The sequence below is a fragment of the Nomascus leucogenys genome, chromosome 6, assembly GCF_006542625.1.
Source record: "Nomascus leucogenys isolate Asia chromosome 6, Asia_NLE_v1, whole genome shotgun sequence".
NCBI lineage: Eukaryota > Metazoa > Chordata > Mammalia > Primates > Hylobatidae > Nomascus > Nomascus leucogenys.
Window position 1 is genome coordinate 101612583 of NC_044386.1, and position 17262 is coordinate 101629844.

Below are 17262 nucleotides of genomic sequence, written 5' to 3' on the forward strand. Positions count from 1 at the left end.
ATGCTAATTATGTTATATAACTTAAGAAAAAAATTAAGTGTATAGACTCAGTACTCATACATAAATAAATATAGGAGTTCATACAACTACATAATTTCTTTTTTTTTTTTTTTTTTTTTTGAGATGGAGTCTCGCTCTGTCGCCCAGGCTGGAGTGCAGTGGCGCGATCTCGGCTCACTGCAAGCTCCGCCTCCCGGGTTCACGCCATTCTCCTGCCTCAGCCTCTCCGAGTAGCTGGGACTACAGGCGCCCGCCACCACGCCCGGCTAATTTTTTGTATTTTTAGTAGAGACGGGGTTTCACCGTGGTCTCGATCTCCTGACCTCGTGATCCGCCCGCCTCGGCCTCCCAAAGTGCTGGGATTACAAGCGTGAGCCACCGCGCCCGGCCACAACTACATAATTTCTACAGTCTAGTCAATTACCAACAATTTGGATTCTGCTTTTTGGGGAACAGAGTGGGAAAACACAACTTAAAAAAAAAAAAGAAACAGGGTTGATCTTGACTTCTCATATGAATTAATGAGAAGATGTAATTGCTAAATTTCATTAAAAGAAGAATGTTGTATTTCATGTAGGAAGTAACAGTGTAGACACAGACATGTTCTCTACTGGTTGGAGGGTATGTGAGGTGCTGTGTTCAAATATAGTTGCTTTAAGAGGGATGCTGACCAAATAAATTATGTCCAAAAGACAGCAACTGAAGTGGTGAAAGGATACAGAAATCCTAACAGAAAAATAGGTGAAGGATTTGGAGTTTTTCTCCTGGATATAAAACTAGAAAACTAATGATTTCCTTCAAATACATAAAAGAGTTGTTGCATGAAAGAGAGATGAATGGTGGTGCAGATGACTGCAAACTAGCAGGTGACAGACATTTTGCTCAATATAGAAAAAAACACCATTAAATCACGAAGCTGGCTGTTCAATGCCCATCAACAGAAGTATTCAAATAGTGGTGGTATAAGCATTTGTCGGGGTAGGAGAGGCTGGAGAAAAGCTCTTGGGTCTTCTTCAAAGATTTGAGGGATTAAGATTTGATTTTAACTCTTACTTCTGCCTTCTTAAATTAAGAAAGTTCTCAATGAAAATGAAAAATAGCATCTGAGAATAGTCTAGATTGGTGTTTCCCAAACAAATCTACAAATTCCATGGCTGTTAATAGGCATGCTATATTCAAATAAGGTTGAGAAGCACCGTATATGACATGCTATATTTGGAGATTTGATTCACAATGCATACTGGCCTTAACCCAGCTATTTTTCAAACGCTGCTGATGATGCTCAGTTAGTCTCACAAAAACCTTAATGTGATGCAAGCCTAAATTTCTTTTGGAAAAAAAAAAAAAGCTTAGATTTCTGCTTTCAGGAATTAATCAGCAAAAGAATCTTCCTAAAAAGAACGTAATTAACCACATATTGACTCAAAGGGCCTCAGGGTTATAGGAAACTTAATAATTTGGCCGATTCTCTCATCCAGGGCTCAATCCTCCTTTATATTCTCTTCACTACTGAAACAGTTCCATGATCTCGAGAGAATAAGAGAACTACTGTGTGCCAGGTGCTGTTCTGGGCACTGTATTTAAAAAAATTGTGTTATTTTAATCTTCACAATCTGTATGAATTATTATCCTCTTTATTATAGGTAAAGAAACTAAGTCTCAGTGAACTAATACCAGTCAAAAGTCCAAAGAGCGACTAAGTGCCAGGGCTTCATGTCTCCTGAGATCTTAAAGGCTGCTTCTCCCAAAGAGAGAAAAACCAGGAATAGGATTTGATATAATCGTTAGCAGTGAATAAAGCCCCAAATAATTTTCTTTCTCAGAAAGAACCCAGAATTCACAAAAGCCCTTTTGTGTTATGAGTACAAGAATGTTGCCTTATTCTTTGATCATTTTCAGAACAACTTTGGTTACCCAGACTGACATGCTTATTTGCTTGAGATAAAATATGGCACAGGTTTGGATGGTAACACATATGAGCAGTTTAAACTTCATTTAGCAGACCTCTCATTACAGAAAGGATTCTATTTGTTGCAAAAGAAAAGATCTTTAGTAGTCATGTTTTTCCCCCTCTCAAGATGTTAATACTTAAGATATCTGGCTTTCAAAGATCTTAGTTTGTTAGTAAATCAGAAAATGGTATAGCTTCTGCAAAACATACTACAAGAGTTTAAGATTTTTGGGTCTGCCGGGTGCAGTGGCTCACGCCTGTAATCCCAGCACTTTGGGAGGCCAAAGTGGGTGGATCACTTGAACTCAGGAGTTCGAGACCAACCTGGGCAACATTGCGAAACTCAGTCTCTACAAAAAATACATAAAAACTTAGCTGCACATGGTAGTGTGTGCCTGTAGTCACAACTACTCGAGAGGCTGAGGTGAGAGGATTGCTTGAGCCTGTTAGGCAGAGGTTGCAGTGAGCCGAGATTGTGCCACTGCACTCCAGCTGGGGCAACAGAATGAGACCCTGTCTCAAAAACAAGATTTTGAGTCTAGGAGAGTTCACTGTTATTCAGGGCATTTCTCACTATCTTTACCTTTTCTTCCTTACCGAGAACATCACCGGTGGCCATGATGTCACATGTGTACATAGCTGCCATCAGGCGCTGAGGTTTCACTTGCAGTGCATAGCGACACGCTTCTTTCATGGTGGCAATTAGCTGTCCTGAGAAAGGTCCATAGCAGTCAGTGAGTGGAGATTCTCCTTTCTGGGATGTCCTCTTCTCAAAGGCCTCAGGGCAGCCATCTTGTAGCTCTTGGTTTTCATTTCCACCAGAACAGGTTTCATTTTCCTCCTGTCCCTCTTTTGCCAGATCACTTGTTCCTTGTTCCTCAAATTTACTTAGGTCCCATTTTTCCAGAACAAAACAGACACCCATGAGGGGCTCCTCACACATGGGGCCAGAGAGGGTTGCTAGTTGGAAGCCACTCACAATGCTATTGCCCAAATCTCGGTATCTACTGGCTTCTTTTGAAGCTTTGTCAGCTGGACCTGTCCATACTGAGTTCTGAAAATCTTCACTTTTATTGACTAGTATGTTGGGCCCACATTTTCTTGGGCCAAATGACCAGATTTGGTCAACAATGTTCCTCCATCTTCTCCCTGTTAGGTGTTGCTCTAGTTTTCCTTTGAATTCCCAAATTTTCTCTCGGGTCTTCTGATGAATCATCTGAGTATTTTCACCCTCATTCAAAGAGGATGTCAACTGCTCCATAGAACGAATCAAATCACTATTTTCTTCCAGAATCTGGGTGACTTCTTCTGGAAGGGGCATGGCTCGAACACTGAGCGTTGCAAGTTTATTGGGAGTTGTTATGGTGATTAGCCCGTCAGAGTCAACTTGGATTCCTTCAGGGATTTTGCTTTGATCTTCTTTCATTTGGTGTATGACTGCAACTTTTTGCTGTTTGCCTATTTCTTCATTGACCATGTCAACTTTTGGGGGTTTTGTGATTGTTTCTCTGAATGGAATAATCGGTTCAGATACACTGATATGAATCTTTGCAAACCTACAGACAAATTCAAGAGAAATAACAGAAGGTTAAAATCAAAATAGCATCAAAGCTCCTGTGTAGAAATTACTACACAGTGGAGATTCCATAAAAACATAGGAACATAAAAATTATCTTACTATGAAAGATCTGCAATTTACATTATATCACAATTCAAAAACTGCTTTCTTTGTGATTGAAAAGACTACTTCTAATGAGAATATACCTCCAGGGAAATCCTTGCATGTACTGGAATTTCACTCTTTTTTTTTCATTTTCAAGATATATAAACCACCCATTTAAATAAGAATGTTTTGAGCAGAAAATAAATGTTTTAATATATGAAATATTGCTTTAAAACAGTATTTGCGAATCTAAAAGTGTGGAGAAGAAAAGCTGAATGATTAAGACTCTAAATAGACATAGAATCACAGAACCTCAGGATAGCTAGTCAAATCTTCACAATGTATTTGGCTTTGATAATGAGGCTTATAGCAAGGCTAGTATGATCCATGAGTTTGTCTAGAGCAGCACTTTCCAAAAGAACTTTCTGCAATGGTGGAAATGTTCTATATGTTTACTGTGATTGCTGAGCCCCTGAAATGTGGCTAGTACAACTGAATAAACTTTTAATTTTATTTAAATTTAAATAGACACATATAGCTACTAAGCATTTGAAATGTGGCTAGTATGACTGAGCAACTAAATTTTTAATTGTATTTGATTTTAAACAGCTGCATGTGGGTAGTAGCTACTCTTCTGGACATCATAGGTCTTGAGCCCCAGTCTGCCACCAAGTTCAGAAAGCCTCTTTTCCCACATAATATCAAGTTTGATACTGTTGTATATTGTATATTTACAATCTTTTTGTATATTCACAGGATATACAACAAGATGGACCTGACATTGTGTTTTTAAAACTACTTTGATATTCAAACCTGACAAAGACAGTATACATACACAAAACTGTAGTTCAATCTTACCTAAGAATCCAGATATAAAATCTAAGATAAAATAACAAAAACTATGGATATGCAGGTGTGTGCATTAAAAAAAATTTATTATGTATGAGGCACGGTGTTAAGTGTTTTACATGTAGTATTTCTTTAGTAGGCACTAGTACTATCTAATTTTGTAGAAGAGAAAACCAGATAAGAAAGATTAAGTAACTTCTCCAAATAGTCTGTAAGTGGAGAAGCTAGGATTCAAATTTAGGTCTGACTTCAGAATTCACACTCTCAGTCATTATGCTATACTGAAAAATGAAGTTACTCAGTACATTAAAGGAATAATTTACTACAACACTACGAAGTTTGTATTATAGGTTATATGAAAATTAATTTGTATTAGATCTGTTAAAATAATACCACATTAAAAATGTCAAATAATCTATGTAGCCACTTCTAAATATGCTAAATTGGCATTCAATAAGATTCAATACCTATTCTTGATTTTAAGAAAAAAGCCACTTAAAAATCTTAGGAATAGGAAAATATTTCTAAAATTATCATTACATAGAGAAAAATATGCTCATAGAACACCCAAGAAAATCAACTGCAAAGCTACTGAAACTACGAGACAGAACACATCTACGACACTGCCCTCTTATTCCTGTAACATAGTCAAAGGAGCTATGAGCCACTTTAGTCCTTCTAATTCCTGAGGTTCCCAAGAAGTCTCCTGTAGTAATCATTTATATGATTAATTAAAACCACTCCAAGCTGTGGAAGGAAGTGTGTGATGGTTGCCACACTTACAAAGTACCTCAGGACCAAAGGTTCTTTAACTCCTAGCAATGCAGAGCCTGTGATTACACTAAAAAAAGTGCCGAAGGCTCAGGCTACATCATGGCAATTTCCTGTGGCTCCCTGCTCTGATTACTACCTTGAGATCTGGATGCTAAGAATTCTGACAGTTTCTCTGGCCTGAAGACAACAGATAGTCTCCTTGTCTCCCATTCCTAGACATAATCCATTCCTGAAAATGTGTGTAGAAGTTGAAAAAGATTATATACTACCAAAAGGTAGGCTCTGTCCTATGAGAACTAAAAAAATTCTATAACATTATACACATTCTTAATGTAAGCATAATTGTGAAATGTAATAGTCATACAGAACAGTACACAAAACAAAAATCTACTGATCTATGATAACTTACCTCAAAGTGAACACCCATGTAAACTACATGGTATAGTCAAGAAACAGAACACTCTTAGCCCTCAGAGGGCCCCAATGCCATTAAGTATGAAGGTAACTGCTATCCTGATTTTTATTGTGATATCCTCCTTTTTTTTTTTATAAATCACCTAACCATGTAACCCCTTATACTCCACAGTTCAGTTTGGACTGTGCTTCTTTTTGTTCTTTTTTAAAAATAGGGTCTCGCTCTGTCATCCAGGCTGAAGTGCAGTGGTGTGATTATTATAGTTCACGCAGCCTCGAACTCTTGGGCTCAAGCAATCCTCTTGCCTCAGCTTCCTGAGTAGCTGGTATTACAGGCATGCACCACCTGCCCGACTAATTTATTTTTATTTTTTTAGAGATGAGGTCTTGCTATGTTACCTAACCTGGTACACTATGTTTGGAAACTTCATATAAATACAAACAAACACTTTTTGGGGGAAGTGAAGTGGCTTCTTTTGCTCAACATTATATTGTGAGATTCACCTATGTTTTATATAGCTGTAGTTTTGTTCACTGAGATCATTCTATAGAATTCCATTGTTATGAATACCCCATTATTTATTTGTTTATCCATTTAAATGTTTGAGTTCTCTCCAACTTTTGGCTACTAAAATTTTGTTGCTATGAGGCCAGGTATGGTGACTCATGCCTGTAATCCCAGCACTTTGGGAGGCCAAGGAGGGCAGATCAATGGAGGTCAGGAGTTTGAGACCAGCCTGGCCAAGATGGTGAAACACCATCTCTACTAAAAATACAAAAGTTAGCTGGGCGTGGTGGAGCGCACTTGTAGTCCCAGCTACTCAGGAGGCTGAGGCAGGAGAATTGCCTGAGCCCAGGAAGCGGAGGTTGTAGAAAGCTGAGAGTGCACCACTGCATTCCAGCCTGAGCGATGGGAGTGCCTTTTCTCAAAAAAAAAAAAAAAAAAAAATTTGTTGCTATGCGTATTCTTGATGCACATTTGCCAAGCTTTGTGTTGTGTATATACAGAGTACAAATGGGAGTAGATTTGCCAAGCCACAGGAAGTGCCTATCTCCCATCTTAGCAGATCATACCAAATCACATTCCAAAATAGTTGTACCAATTGATATACCCACTAGTTGCCTGGGTGAATTCTTGTTGTTCCACATCTTTGCCACCACTTGATAGTATCACTTAAAAAATATTTAACCACTCTAGTGGGTATGCAGAAGTATCTCACTTTGATTTTAATTTGCATTCCATCAATTAGTAGTAAATTGAATAGTCTTTCATGTTATTGGCCTTTGGAAGCCTCTGTTATGAAATACCTCTTCAAGTCTTTGTACAGTTTTTCTATTGGATTGCTGCTCTTCTCATTTATTTGTAGGAATTCCTTCTATATTGGGGATATGTCTCTTGTCTTGTCTGTTACAAGTGGTATAAAGGTCTTCTATAACCCTGTGGTCAGCCTCCTTATTATCTTAAGAGTGTCTTTTGATGATCAAGCTTTTCCTTTGTCATTAGTGCTCTTAATAAGCTATTAAGAAGCTTTTTGCCACCCTGAGGTCTTGAAGAAATTCTCTTACACTATCTTCTAAACATTTCATGGTTTTGCCTTTTACCTTTTAACGAACAACCCACCTGAAATAAATTTCTGAATACATTATGAGGTAGCGGTCTAGTTTCTGGAATCTGGTAGAAGCTTCTACAAAATCCCACATAAATGCAGCAGCAGTTATTCTATTTTTTTTTGAGACAGAGTCTTGCTCTGTCACCAGGCTAGAGTGCAGTGGCGTAATCTCAGCTCACCACAATCTCCGCCTCCCGGGTCAAACAATTCTCCTGCCTCAGCCTCCCGAGTAGCTGGGATTACAGGTGCACGTCACCACATCCAGCTTATTTTTGTATTTTTAGTAGAGAGGGAGTTTCACCATGTTGGCCAGGATGGTCTCGATCTCCTGACCTCGTGATCCGCCTGCCTTGGCCTCCCAAAGTGCTGGGATTAGAGGCGTGAGCCAATGCGCCTGGCCAGCAGCAGTTATTCTTATTCTATTATTAGTACCAGGTCTTGTTGTATAGTTACTACTACCACCAATTTTACGGTGGTATAAAGATTAAGTGAGATAAATAGTGCTTAACACAGTGACTGTTATATAATATTTAATATATAATTATATCAATCATTTATAATTATTTTAGTTATGATTATGATTATAGTCCCAGAAATTTTAAAAACAAAAAGAAGGAAGGCCATTACAGGGCAATTTATAACTTTTTCTACTAGTAAGCACAGAAATGTATATTAACCATGAATATCTTTCATTTGTCTTCAAGATTGGTAAAATTTTTAAAAAATTATAAACTATGCAAAGTTGGCAAAAGTTTGAGAAGAGGCACGTTCGAATATTTATTGCTAGTTATAATGTAAATTAGAACAGTCTTTCTTGAGGAAAATATGGATCATAATCCTTAAAAATATGCATACTTTTTGAGCTAGCTATAATACTTATATTATTATATTATTTTTATATAATATTATATATTATATAATACTATAATACTTATAAGAAGTTTATCTTAACGAAATAATCAGAACTGTGTATACAGATATTTGTGTATATTTGAATATGCATAGAACAGTGCAGATTTATGAATCTGAATGTAATGGTGGTTATTTCTGCATGGTAATTGAATGATTCTTTTTCTTCTTCTGTATTTTCCTAATTTCTGCAATAAACATACATTATCTTTGGAACAAAGAGGAAAAATGCCTGTTATAAAAATTTGGGATGCCCATTTTATAATACATATCGTCTTTATAGAAAACTATAAGGATTTCCAGAAGGTTTACATTGTAAAGACCACATCAATAAGAGAAGAAGTCTATCCTAATTACACAGCCAACATTTACAAAATAATATTTTGTTTTGTTGTCCTGGTATTTTGTGTTTTGTGTACATGCTTAAAGTAAAATATATATACAGAAAAACATTTTATGACTTAAGCTAAAAATGCAAAATTATTCAAGTGTAGGCAGTGAATGCCATTTTTCAGTTATTAAAAATTAAGTCTACAATCGAATAACTGTTCATGTCTGAATTGAGAGCATTTCATTTTTCTCCAAAAATAAGCCACAGTCTAAGTTCAACTGGTTTAGGAAACACTAAAACATCCCATTGATTGAGAGCTATCATTTCTCTATCGCTATCATTTTCACCTAACCTTTCTTTTAAGTCATCCAGGCATCGCTGAAGGTGGACTTCTCCTGCTGTGACTAAAACGTGCTCTCCCGTTTCCTGAATTAAAATCTGGACACAGGGATCAGCCTGGTTTAACAGTTTCATTCCTTTTACGAGCTGAGGCATTTCACCTAGGTTAACAAAATGAAATAGATTAAATATGATATAAGAACTAACACAGTTCAAAGACAATGGCTTTGGCTACTGAAGGGAAAATTACATTGAAATAAACTCTTAAAACAACAATTTATTTTTCTTCCAGATAGTGTAGTGATGTGAAGAAAACTACCTTCTAGTAATTTTTTTGTACAGATAGCAAACATGACACATCCGCAAGCTTATCATCAAGACTCCCAAAGCTAATCTGTATTACTTCTTCAATACTCTGCAGATATAAGCTACCATCTTTCTACTTGTGAATTCACCTAAATCTTGTAACAAATGTATACAATACATTATGTACCTAGAAATGAAACAGCATTTCCTCAAACATTACCTATAAAATCAACAAATAAGCAAAAGAAACATTTAATATGATATTCAAGAAACTGTACCAGAGCCTCATATTAAAAATAATTATTTGTGAAACTGCTTGATAGAACTTGGGTTTCGGAATACCCTAACTAGCTACTCTATCTAGTGAGCTAAAGGCATATTCTGCATTGTGTCCTGCATGTGTTTTTCATATATAATTGTTTTTTCCCTACAGTTCCTGGGAGTTGAGAGTAGGGATAGGGACTGTGACTTACATCTTGGGTTTAGCTACTTTTTCACCCCCTTTCCACATACTCAACTGCTACTCCTCCCTCAAGTCAGGTCCAATGAAGTCTCTTGCAGCTGCCCTAGCAGAAACCTTGGTCTTGAAGACGTTTTTATGCAGTCTTGTTTCAATTCTACATTTGAAGAAAAGACTTAGCAATTCCTCAATCCTTGGTTTTCAGTATGTCAAACAAACAAAATCAGAGGAACTTTCTGCAATGCGATGATTTTCAACATGCCTTATAAAAGTTGATTAACTGGGAGCAGGAATATTAGAACCTCTATACCTATTTATTTTTGAAATAAAGTTCTAATAATAACTAACATTTCATAGCACTAACAATGTGCCAGACAAGCACTTTACATATTTGAGCTCATTAAAGATGAGGCGGTATGATTACTGTTCTCATTTTATAGATGAGGAAACAGGTATAGAGAAACCAATAAACTTGTGTTCAAGGTCCCAGACTAACGAAGTGGCAGAACCTGCTTTAGAAGCTGGGCAGCCAGACAGAGAGCCCATGCTCTGCGGATGGATGTGAGCACCCTTGTAGGTCAGGTAATCAAAAGCCACATATGGAATGCACAGAATCCCAAGGGAAGACGGGAAGTGGGATTTCACTGTGTCCAGGGTTGACAGAGGCACCTTCATTTGTTCCTTTTTGGCATATTGTAATTTTCTTTTGTCTAATTAAGTGGATTTACAGATATTATCTAGTGTTAACTAAGACTTCACAGAATTTTAAACCTGGCTTAAAAGGATTCCTGCAAAGATATCACTGATAATACTATAATACTAATAACACAAGCACAAGGGAATAATAAAAAAAGAAATGGCAAAGCTTTTTGTCAGCTCTCCATCAAACAAATTATAAAGTAAAAACAATGGTTATCACCAAGATGAGATCCCAACAAATTTTTGAAAAAATATAAACACACTTAAATCTGTCTCTTCAAGGTAAAATAAAGGTAACAGTTTAACAATAAGAAAAGTTTTTTTTTTTTTCCAAAAGAAATTTGAAACATGGAGACAACATTTTGAAATTAGGTGTTTGAAAATGTTGCCGCTGACAGTCATTTGGTTGCCAAAGATAACATAAATACTTCATGTATAATGTATAAAAACTTCTTAAAACTTGGAAGGTGATTTTCTTAACCTGTTCTTAAAATCACCAAATGGATAGTTCAATAAAGATATAAGAATTAACAAACCTAATTAGTGTAAGAAAAATGGACTGCCATCAGGAAAACTAGATATTCACTATCTACATTTTACCAAAACCTTTTAATAATTGGGAAAATGGGATTCTAAAATGGATACCGTGATTTAGTAAAGGAAGCCAATGAATCATTCTTCCCTTTGGGCTATACAACTTTGTGAGGTGCCTTTTCCAGTGATAATGGTCATTAAAATCAAGTGTTTTAACAAATGGAACCTAGAAGCCGACCTTGGGATGGCTATATCACAAAGTGTTCAGGCAGGACCTTCCAAAAGAAGGAAGCATTATTGTGGTAGCCAGCCTCCAAGATGGCTCTAATCATCCTTGCCTCCTGATATTCACATTCCTGTGCGGCTCTCTCCAACAGTGAGTCATAGCTGGCCTGTGTGACCAACAGAACACTGTGGAAAGGATGATGTGTGATTCCCAGGGCTAGTTCACAAAAGGCATTATAGCTTCTGCCTTAGTGTTTTGGAATGCTGCCTGCAGCCAATCACCATGCAGGACACTCAAACAGTCATGTGGAGAGGAACTGAGGTCCCCAGCCAGCACCAACCTGTGAGCCCATGTTTGGAAGTACAGTTAAACCTCCAGATGGCTACCGCCCAAGGTGATGTATGACTACCACTACTTGAGAGACATGATGCTGAACCCTTCCAAATTCCAGACCAAGGGAACTGTGAAAAATAAGTGTTGTTTCCAGCCACTAAATTTTGAAGTAATGTTAGCTAGTATAACTAAAATAATTATAAGCCACAATCACAAATAATATTATATATACTTATATGTACATACTGTATGTATCTTCATCAAATACAAATAAAATTAGGTATTTGATTTTCATCTTAATTTTTAAATAATTTCTATTTTGTGTTTCATAATGTATATAAAACGTTAGCACAAAAATTCATATATCTATATAAGCATGTAGGTATCAAAATTTTTTTTAACTAATATGGATAAAAGATAAAACAATCCTAGAAACAAATTACTCTGATCTCAGATAAACAGGATTTCTTGGATTCCCACAAGTGAAGATCCAGCATCGTCTCTGAGGCAGAGATCTGAATCCTGACTTCACTGCTTCCTAACTGTATGGCCTTGGGCAAATTAATTAACTGCTCTAAGCTTCAGTTTCCCTTATGTGCAGATAAGAATAAAAACAGTATCCTAATGAACAGGGCTTTTGGGAGGATTAAATGAGATAATCAATGTAAAATCCTTAGTACAGTGTGTGGCATACAGTAAGGATCAATTATAATGAAGAAAATAATAATTGCTTTGGAACATTTGTAGTTCTCTGTGTTGAGTTTGTAGTTGACCTGTGGGCATGAAGTAGAGGGTGGATGCCATGACATTTTGACCCCCACTTGGGAAATTAGAGAAAGAAAAGTGGAAGAATAAATGCTCACGATTTGCTTCTCCCTGAAAGAAAAGAAGCAAACTGTTGTCTTCTGGATTAATCTAGTTGTCACAATAAAAAAAAAAGAGAGGACATGGGGATACGTGGTCTATTCAAGAAAAACAATGAATGTGTCCAGTGCCTCTCAGAGGCAGTATTACTGGAAAGTCTTTTAAGAGAATGAAATATCCCAATAGTCGTCAGACATGTAATATATGAATAAAGGGGTCACTGCCCCAAAATAAGGATGAGCATAAGTTACTAGGGCAAAGAGTACACAGACAATAAATATCCTCTGAAAGCTCACAGGAAGAAGGAAGGGAAGTTTCCCCAGACATTCTGAATGTAAAATAACATGTGGACAATGTAAAAACACCAAGAAGGCAAAACAGAGTACAAAGTTCAGACACTGAAAAATCAAATGGGCTGCTTCGGTAACACAGTTAATAAATGCATGGTAAATCCAGTAAAAACAATATACTTAAAGGGAAAAAAATAGCAATACTCCTTTTAAAATTATGAAGAAAATTATGTGCCCCTTCTAACCATTTTAGTTTATTTTTTACAAAGTTCAGATAAATTTAATGAAAACACACGAGGAAGTACACTTTGGCCTCCAAATTGATAATCCTAAATAATTCTATTTATTAGACTATCTCATTTATGGAAAGGAAAGGAACTTAACCTTACCATGAGTGAGCTATAGGACACGGAATACACTAGGTACTAGAATCCTTCATCTCACGTAGCAGTCCTTCAAAGAAGCTGGTTCTTTAGGGTTGAGCTTTTACTTAGTTTCCATAACAGAGACCACAGACTAGCACATAACAATAACAGAGCCTTTTAAAAATTATAAATTTCTATTATTAAAATATCACATCTTAGGCCAGGCACAGTGGCTCACACCTGTAATCCCAGCACTCTAAGAGGCTGAGGTGAGAGGACTGCTTAAGCTCAGGAGTTTAGGACCAGTCTGGGCGACATGGGGAGAACCCATCTACAAATAATAAAGAAAATTAGCTGGGTGTGGTGACATGTATCTGTGGTCCCAGCTACTTGGGAGGCTGAGGCAGGAGGATTGCATGAGCCCAGGAGGTCAAAGCTGCAGTGAGCCATGATTGTGATTAAGCCACTGCACTCCAGCCTGGGTGACAGTGAGATCTTGTCTCAAAATAAATAAACAAGTAAAATTATGGCTTAAATTATTTTTTCCTATTTTTAAAATGTATGTGCAAATGCAATAGAGAAAAACTAAGTAAGAAAGAGGATACAAATAAATAGTAGAAATATCTAATAAGCTATGGTTGCCAGACTCAAATATCACAACTTAAATAAAACTGAGCTTTCTTGTATGTATTTCTTAGTATTGAACATGTTAGACAGGGGTTAGAGCCAGCCCAGTGAGTAGAAGAAAAGAACAAAATCACGAAAGGCCAGGATCTGGACAAGCCTAAAAGAGGAAGCATGTTTTACACAGAATTGGATAAATCCGTGCAGCAACCAAGGCACTGTGTCAGTCCACAGTGACAGCCCACAAAAAATTCCTATCTCGAGGCTGAAGGCAGATGGCTATTCACTAGGGCTGGCCCCAAAGGGATCAGAAGTCCGGTCCTCCAAGTATCTGCTCTAGGGATCCAGGGATGCTTAATGGCTAGGGGTATGTCTTAGAACTTGAGAGAGCAATGGGTTCAGAAGGCTTAGCTCCAGGGAGAGGAGGGATACATATGTTCAGGAGCAATGAGGCCATTATACACCTCAACAGAAAACTGCCATTTTACCATTTGTTCTTTGGTTTCCTTAAAGCATGGTCTGGAGATTCTTCACTGACAATCACTAGCACTGGAATAGCAAAGTCACAGTGATTCAGGATTAGCAATAGTCATGGGACGTGAAATACAAAAGTAAAAAAGGATTGACTAGGCAAATACTATAAGCCAAAGACTAAGGAGTTGTTATTATATGGTCAGGCCTATGTGAATGTCAGGTGGCCAGCAGGAAAGGTGCAGAAAGTGGTTTCTAAACAGACGGGAAATTCTCAGTGTGCAGATAATCTGTCAAACCTAGAGGGAAGAGGCAAATGATGGATTCTGAACCAAGGAGCTTGAGATAAGATTCCAACTAAGAAGTCACATAAAACATGAGCTTTGGCCGGGCACGGTGGCTCACACCTGTAATCCTAGCACTTTGGGAGCCCGAGGCAGGCAGATGACCTGCGGTCAGGAGTTCAAGACCAGCCTGGCCAACTGGCGAAACCCCATCTCTACTAAAAATACAAAAATTAGCCAGGTGTGGTGGTGGATGCCTGTAATCCCAGCTATTCAGGAGGCTGAGGCAGGAGAATTGCTTGAACCCAGGCAGCAGAAGTTGAGTCGAGATCACGCCAGTGGACTCCAGCCTGTGCAACAGAGTGAGACTCTGCCTCAAAAAAATAAATAAATAAATAAATAAACATGAGCTTTGCTAAGCTACAATCCTATGCCAGGGTTGTGGGGGATGTAGAGATGACCCTGTCTTTGCCATCAAGAAGATGCAGTCTCCCTGGACAGCAAAGGTACCTGTAACCACGGCATGTTCCTAAGACAGAGGTTGATGCCCTTTGAAGAGTTGCTTCTACTACAGACCTCAATGAAAATTCATTATATACTGCTGAAACAAGTCATGAGGAATCAAATACTGAATACGTGCATATGCTTTAAAAGTATAATAAACATATGCTTTTAAAAATAAGGTCATCTTACTTGGATGTTTCGGTTCAACAGCAACTCTCACAATAGGAGTGGCTTCGAAGTTGAGTGGTATAAATGGGGGGCAGGATGGCAGGCTACACAGTGTTGCAGATTTCAGCACAAAATCTTGAAGGCCTCCTATTCCTGTAGGAAGAAAAGATCCATACGGTCAATAAGGGGTGATAAATTCTGAACTTATGTTAGAAAAACAGCAGCATCAACCCAGTATATGTGTCACAGAGCCAAATGCTTCCAAAATGTTGCAAGAAATGAGGCAGACCTGCACTGTGTTTTTTTTTTTTGTACACCTGGATACCATTTGATTGCTGTCAAAATACAGAAATTCTGCCTTTTGTTTCCCACATGTACAAATCCTATTATATCAGATTGGGCTAATGAATAGCTACTTTGACCACAGAAATGATCACTTCCAGATATATTTGTCTGAAAACACTGATTATTCCTAACACTTAGTTGGTTTTTAAAAATATATTAATTTGATGAAGATGGTTCTCTACTGAAATAATCTTCTGCCAAATCCATCTGCATATGAGTAAAGGGAATTTAGAAACTTAAAATGTGATGTTGCTATGTAGTATGTTACCCTAAGCCACCCTCCATACTCCCCCTATTTTAGAAGAGAATCCTAGTCAACCGCTTCCCCCTGCCATACACTCACTTCAGGCTTTTGGCTGATGATTGCATGAGACGCTGAAGGTTGCATATTTGTCTTTGAGCAGATGGAAGCAAAAAGAATGTCTTAGAAAGAGTGATAAGGGGCCAGGTGCAGTGGCTCACGCCTGTAATCTCAGCACTTTGGGAGGCCGAGGCCAGCAGATCACGAGGTCAGGAGATCGAGACTATCCTGGCTAACACGGTGAAACCCCATCTCTACTAAAAATACAAAAAATTAGCCGGGCGTGGTGGTGGGCGCCTGTAGTCCCAGCTACTTGGGAGGCTTAGGCAGGTGAATTGCTTGAACCTGGGAGGCGGCAGATGCAGTGAGCCAAGATCGCACCACTGCACTCTAGCGTGGGCGACAGAGCGAGACTCTGCCTCAAAAAAAAAAAAAATGGGTGATAAAGAGGCATACTGAATCTCACACCCAGAGTATGAGTAGACAACATTTTAGAACAAATTAAGAAACACATACAAAGGGCCAGTGCAGTGGCTCATGCCTGTAATCCCAGCACTTTGGGAAGTCAAGGAGGATCACTTGAGGTCAGGAGTTCAAGACTGGCCTAGGCAACATAGTGATACTTCTACAAAAAATTTAGCCAGGCATGGTGGTGCACACCTGTCTATAGTCCCAGCTACTTGAGAGGCTGAGGTGGGAGGATCGCTTAAGCACAGGAGTTCAAGACTGGGTGACAGACTGAGACCCTGTCAAAAAGGACAGGAAAGGATAAGACAGGAGAGAGAAAAAGAGAGAGAGCGAGAGAGAGCGAGAGAGAGCGAGGGAGAGAAACACACACACACGGGCCATTTTTGTGCTTCTGGGTTGAGGAAAGGAAACAAAGAAAATCACTTTGCTGTCCTTAGTTGACCAATTGATGTAAAGGTACAGGGCAATGGGAGGCCACCGAATCACACATCCAGACTGGTGGAGGGGAACTGAAACAGAGGCTTCAGGTACACAAACTTGGAGGATCATTTAGAGGTTTCTTGTTGTCTGACTACACAGTATGGAAACCTCCCTCTAACATCCACCTGAACATCTACCCTCTGACATCCACCAGAATTTACCACCCCACTACATTAACAGATAGCTCCAACTTTAAGAAAATCTTCCTTGCATTATTCTAAAATCTGTCTTTCCCCATCTCCACACATCGTTCTTAGTTCAATTCTCCAAAGGTTCACAGAAAATGTGCTTCTTCTGCTTTCGCCAACTACCTTTTGGATTTTGAAAGCATCTGTCAGATCCTTTTAACTCTGTTCTGCCTCACATTAAGTATCATTAGCTCCTTTAACTAATCAGCACAGGACATGATTTACAGACCTTTTGTGTGCATGGGATCCTCTTCAGACTAAAGTTTCCAGGATGTTAAATTCCTCCTGTGCCTCCACTGTACTTCTTTGGTCAAAGTCTAAATTTCTTATTATTGTACCTCTTAGCTCAGCACACACAGTGATACCTGGCTATAGCTTCTTGTTTACATCTCCCATTGGTACTATGATGTAACAGATCTGGGTCTAAGTTTCCACTAAGTCTACCAGAAATAACATCTCCCAAGAGGCTAAGGGTTTAGGAAAACCCCATAGTAAATATTCCCTTTCAAACC

At 38.3% G+C, this 17262-nt stretch overlaps 1 protein-coding gene across 3 annotated transcripts in view; it reads right to left on the reverse strand.

Moving 5' to 3' along the window:
• LOC100580626 (elongation factor-like GTPase 1) overlaps positions 1-17262 on the reverse strand; it is a 393155-nt gene that overhangs the window by 18921 nt on the left and 356972 nt on the right. For all 3 annotated transcript variants that reach the window (XM_030814912.1, XM_030814913.1, XM_030814914.1), the window contains 3 exons: positions 14990-15121; positions 8854-9001; positions 2549-3507 (listed from right to left, as the gene is read on the reverse strand). In XM_030814912.1, the coding sequence (XP_030670772.1) occupies positions 2549-3507; positions 8854-9001; positions 14990-15121 (1239 nt within the window). The remainder of the gene's footprint in view (positions 1-2548; positions 3508-8853; positions 9002-14989; positions 15122-17262) is intronic.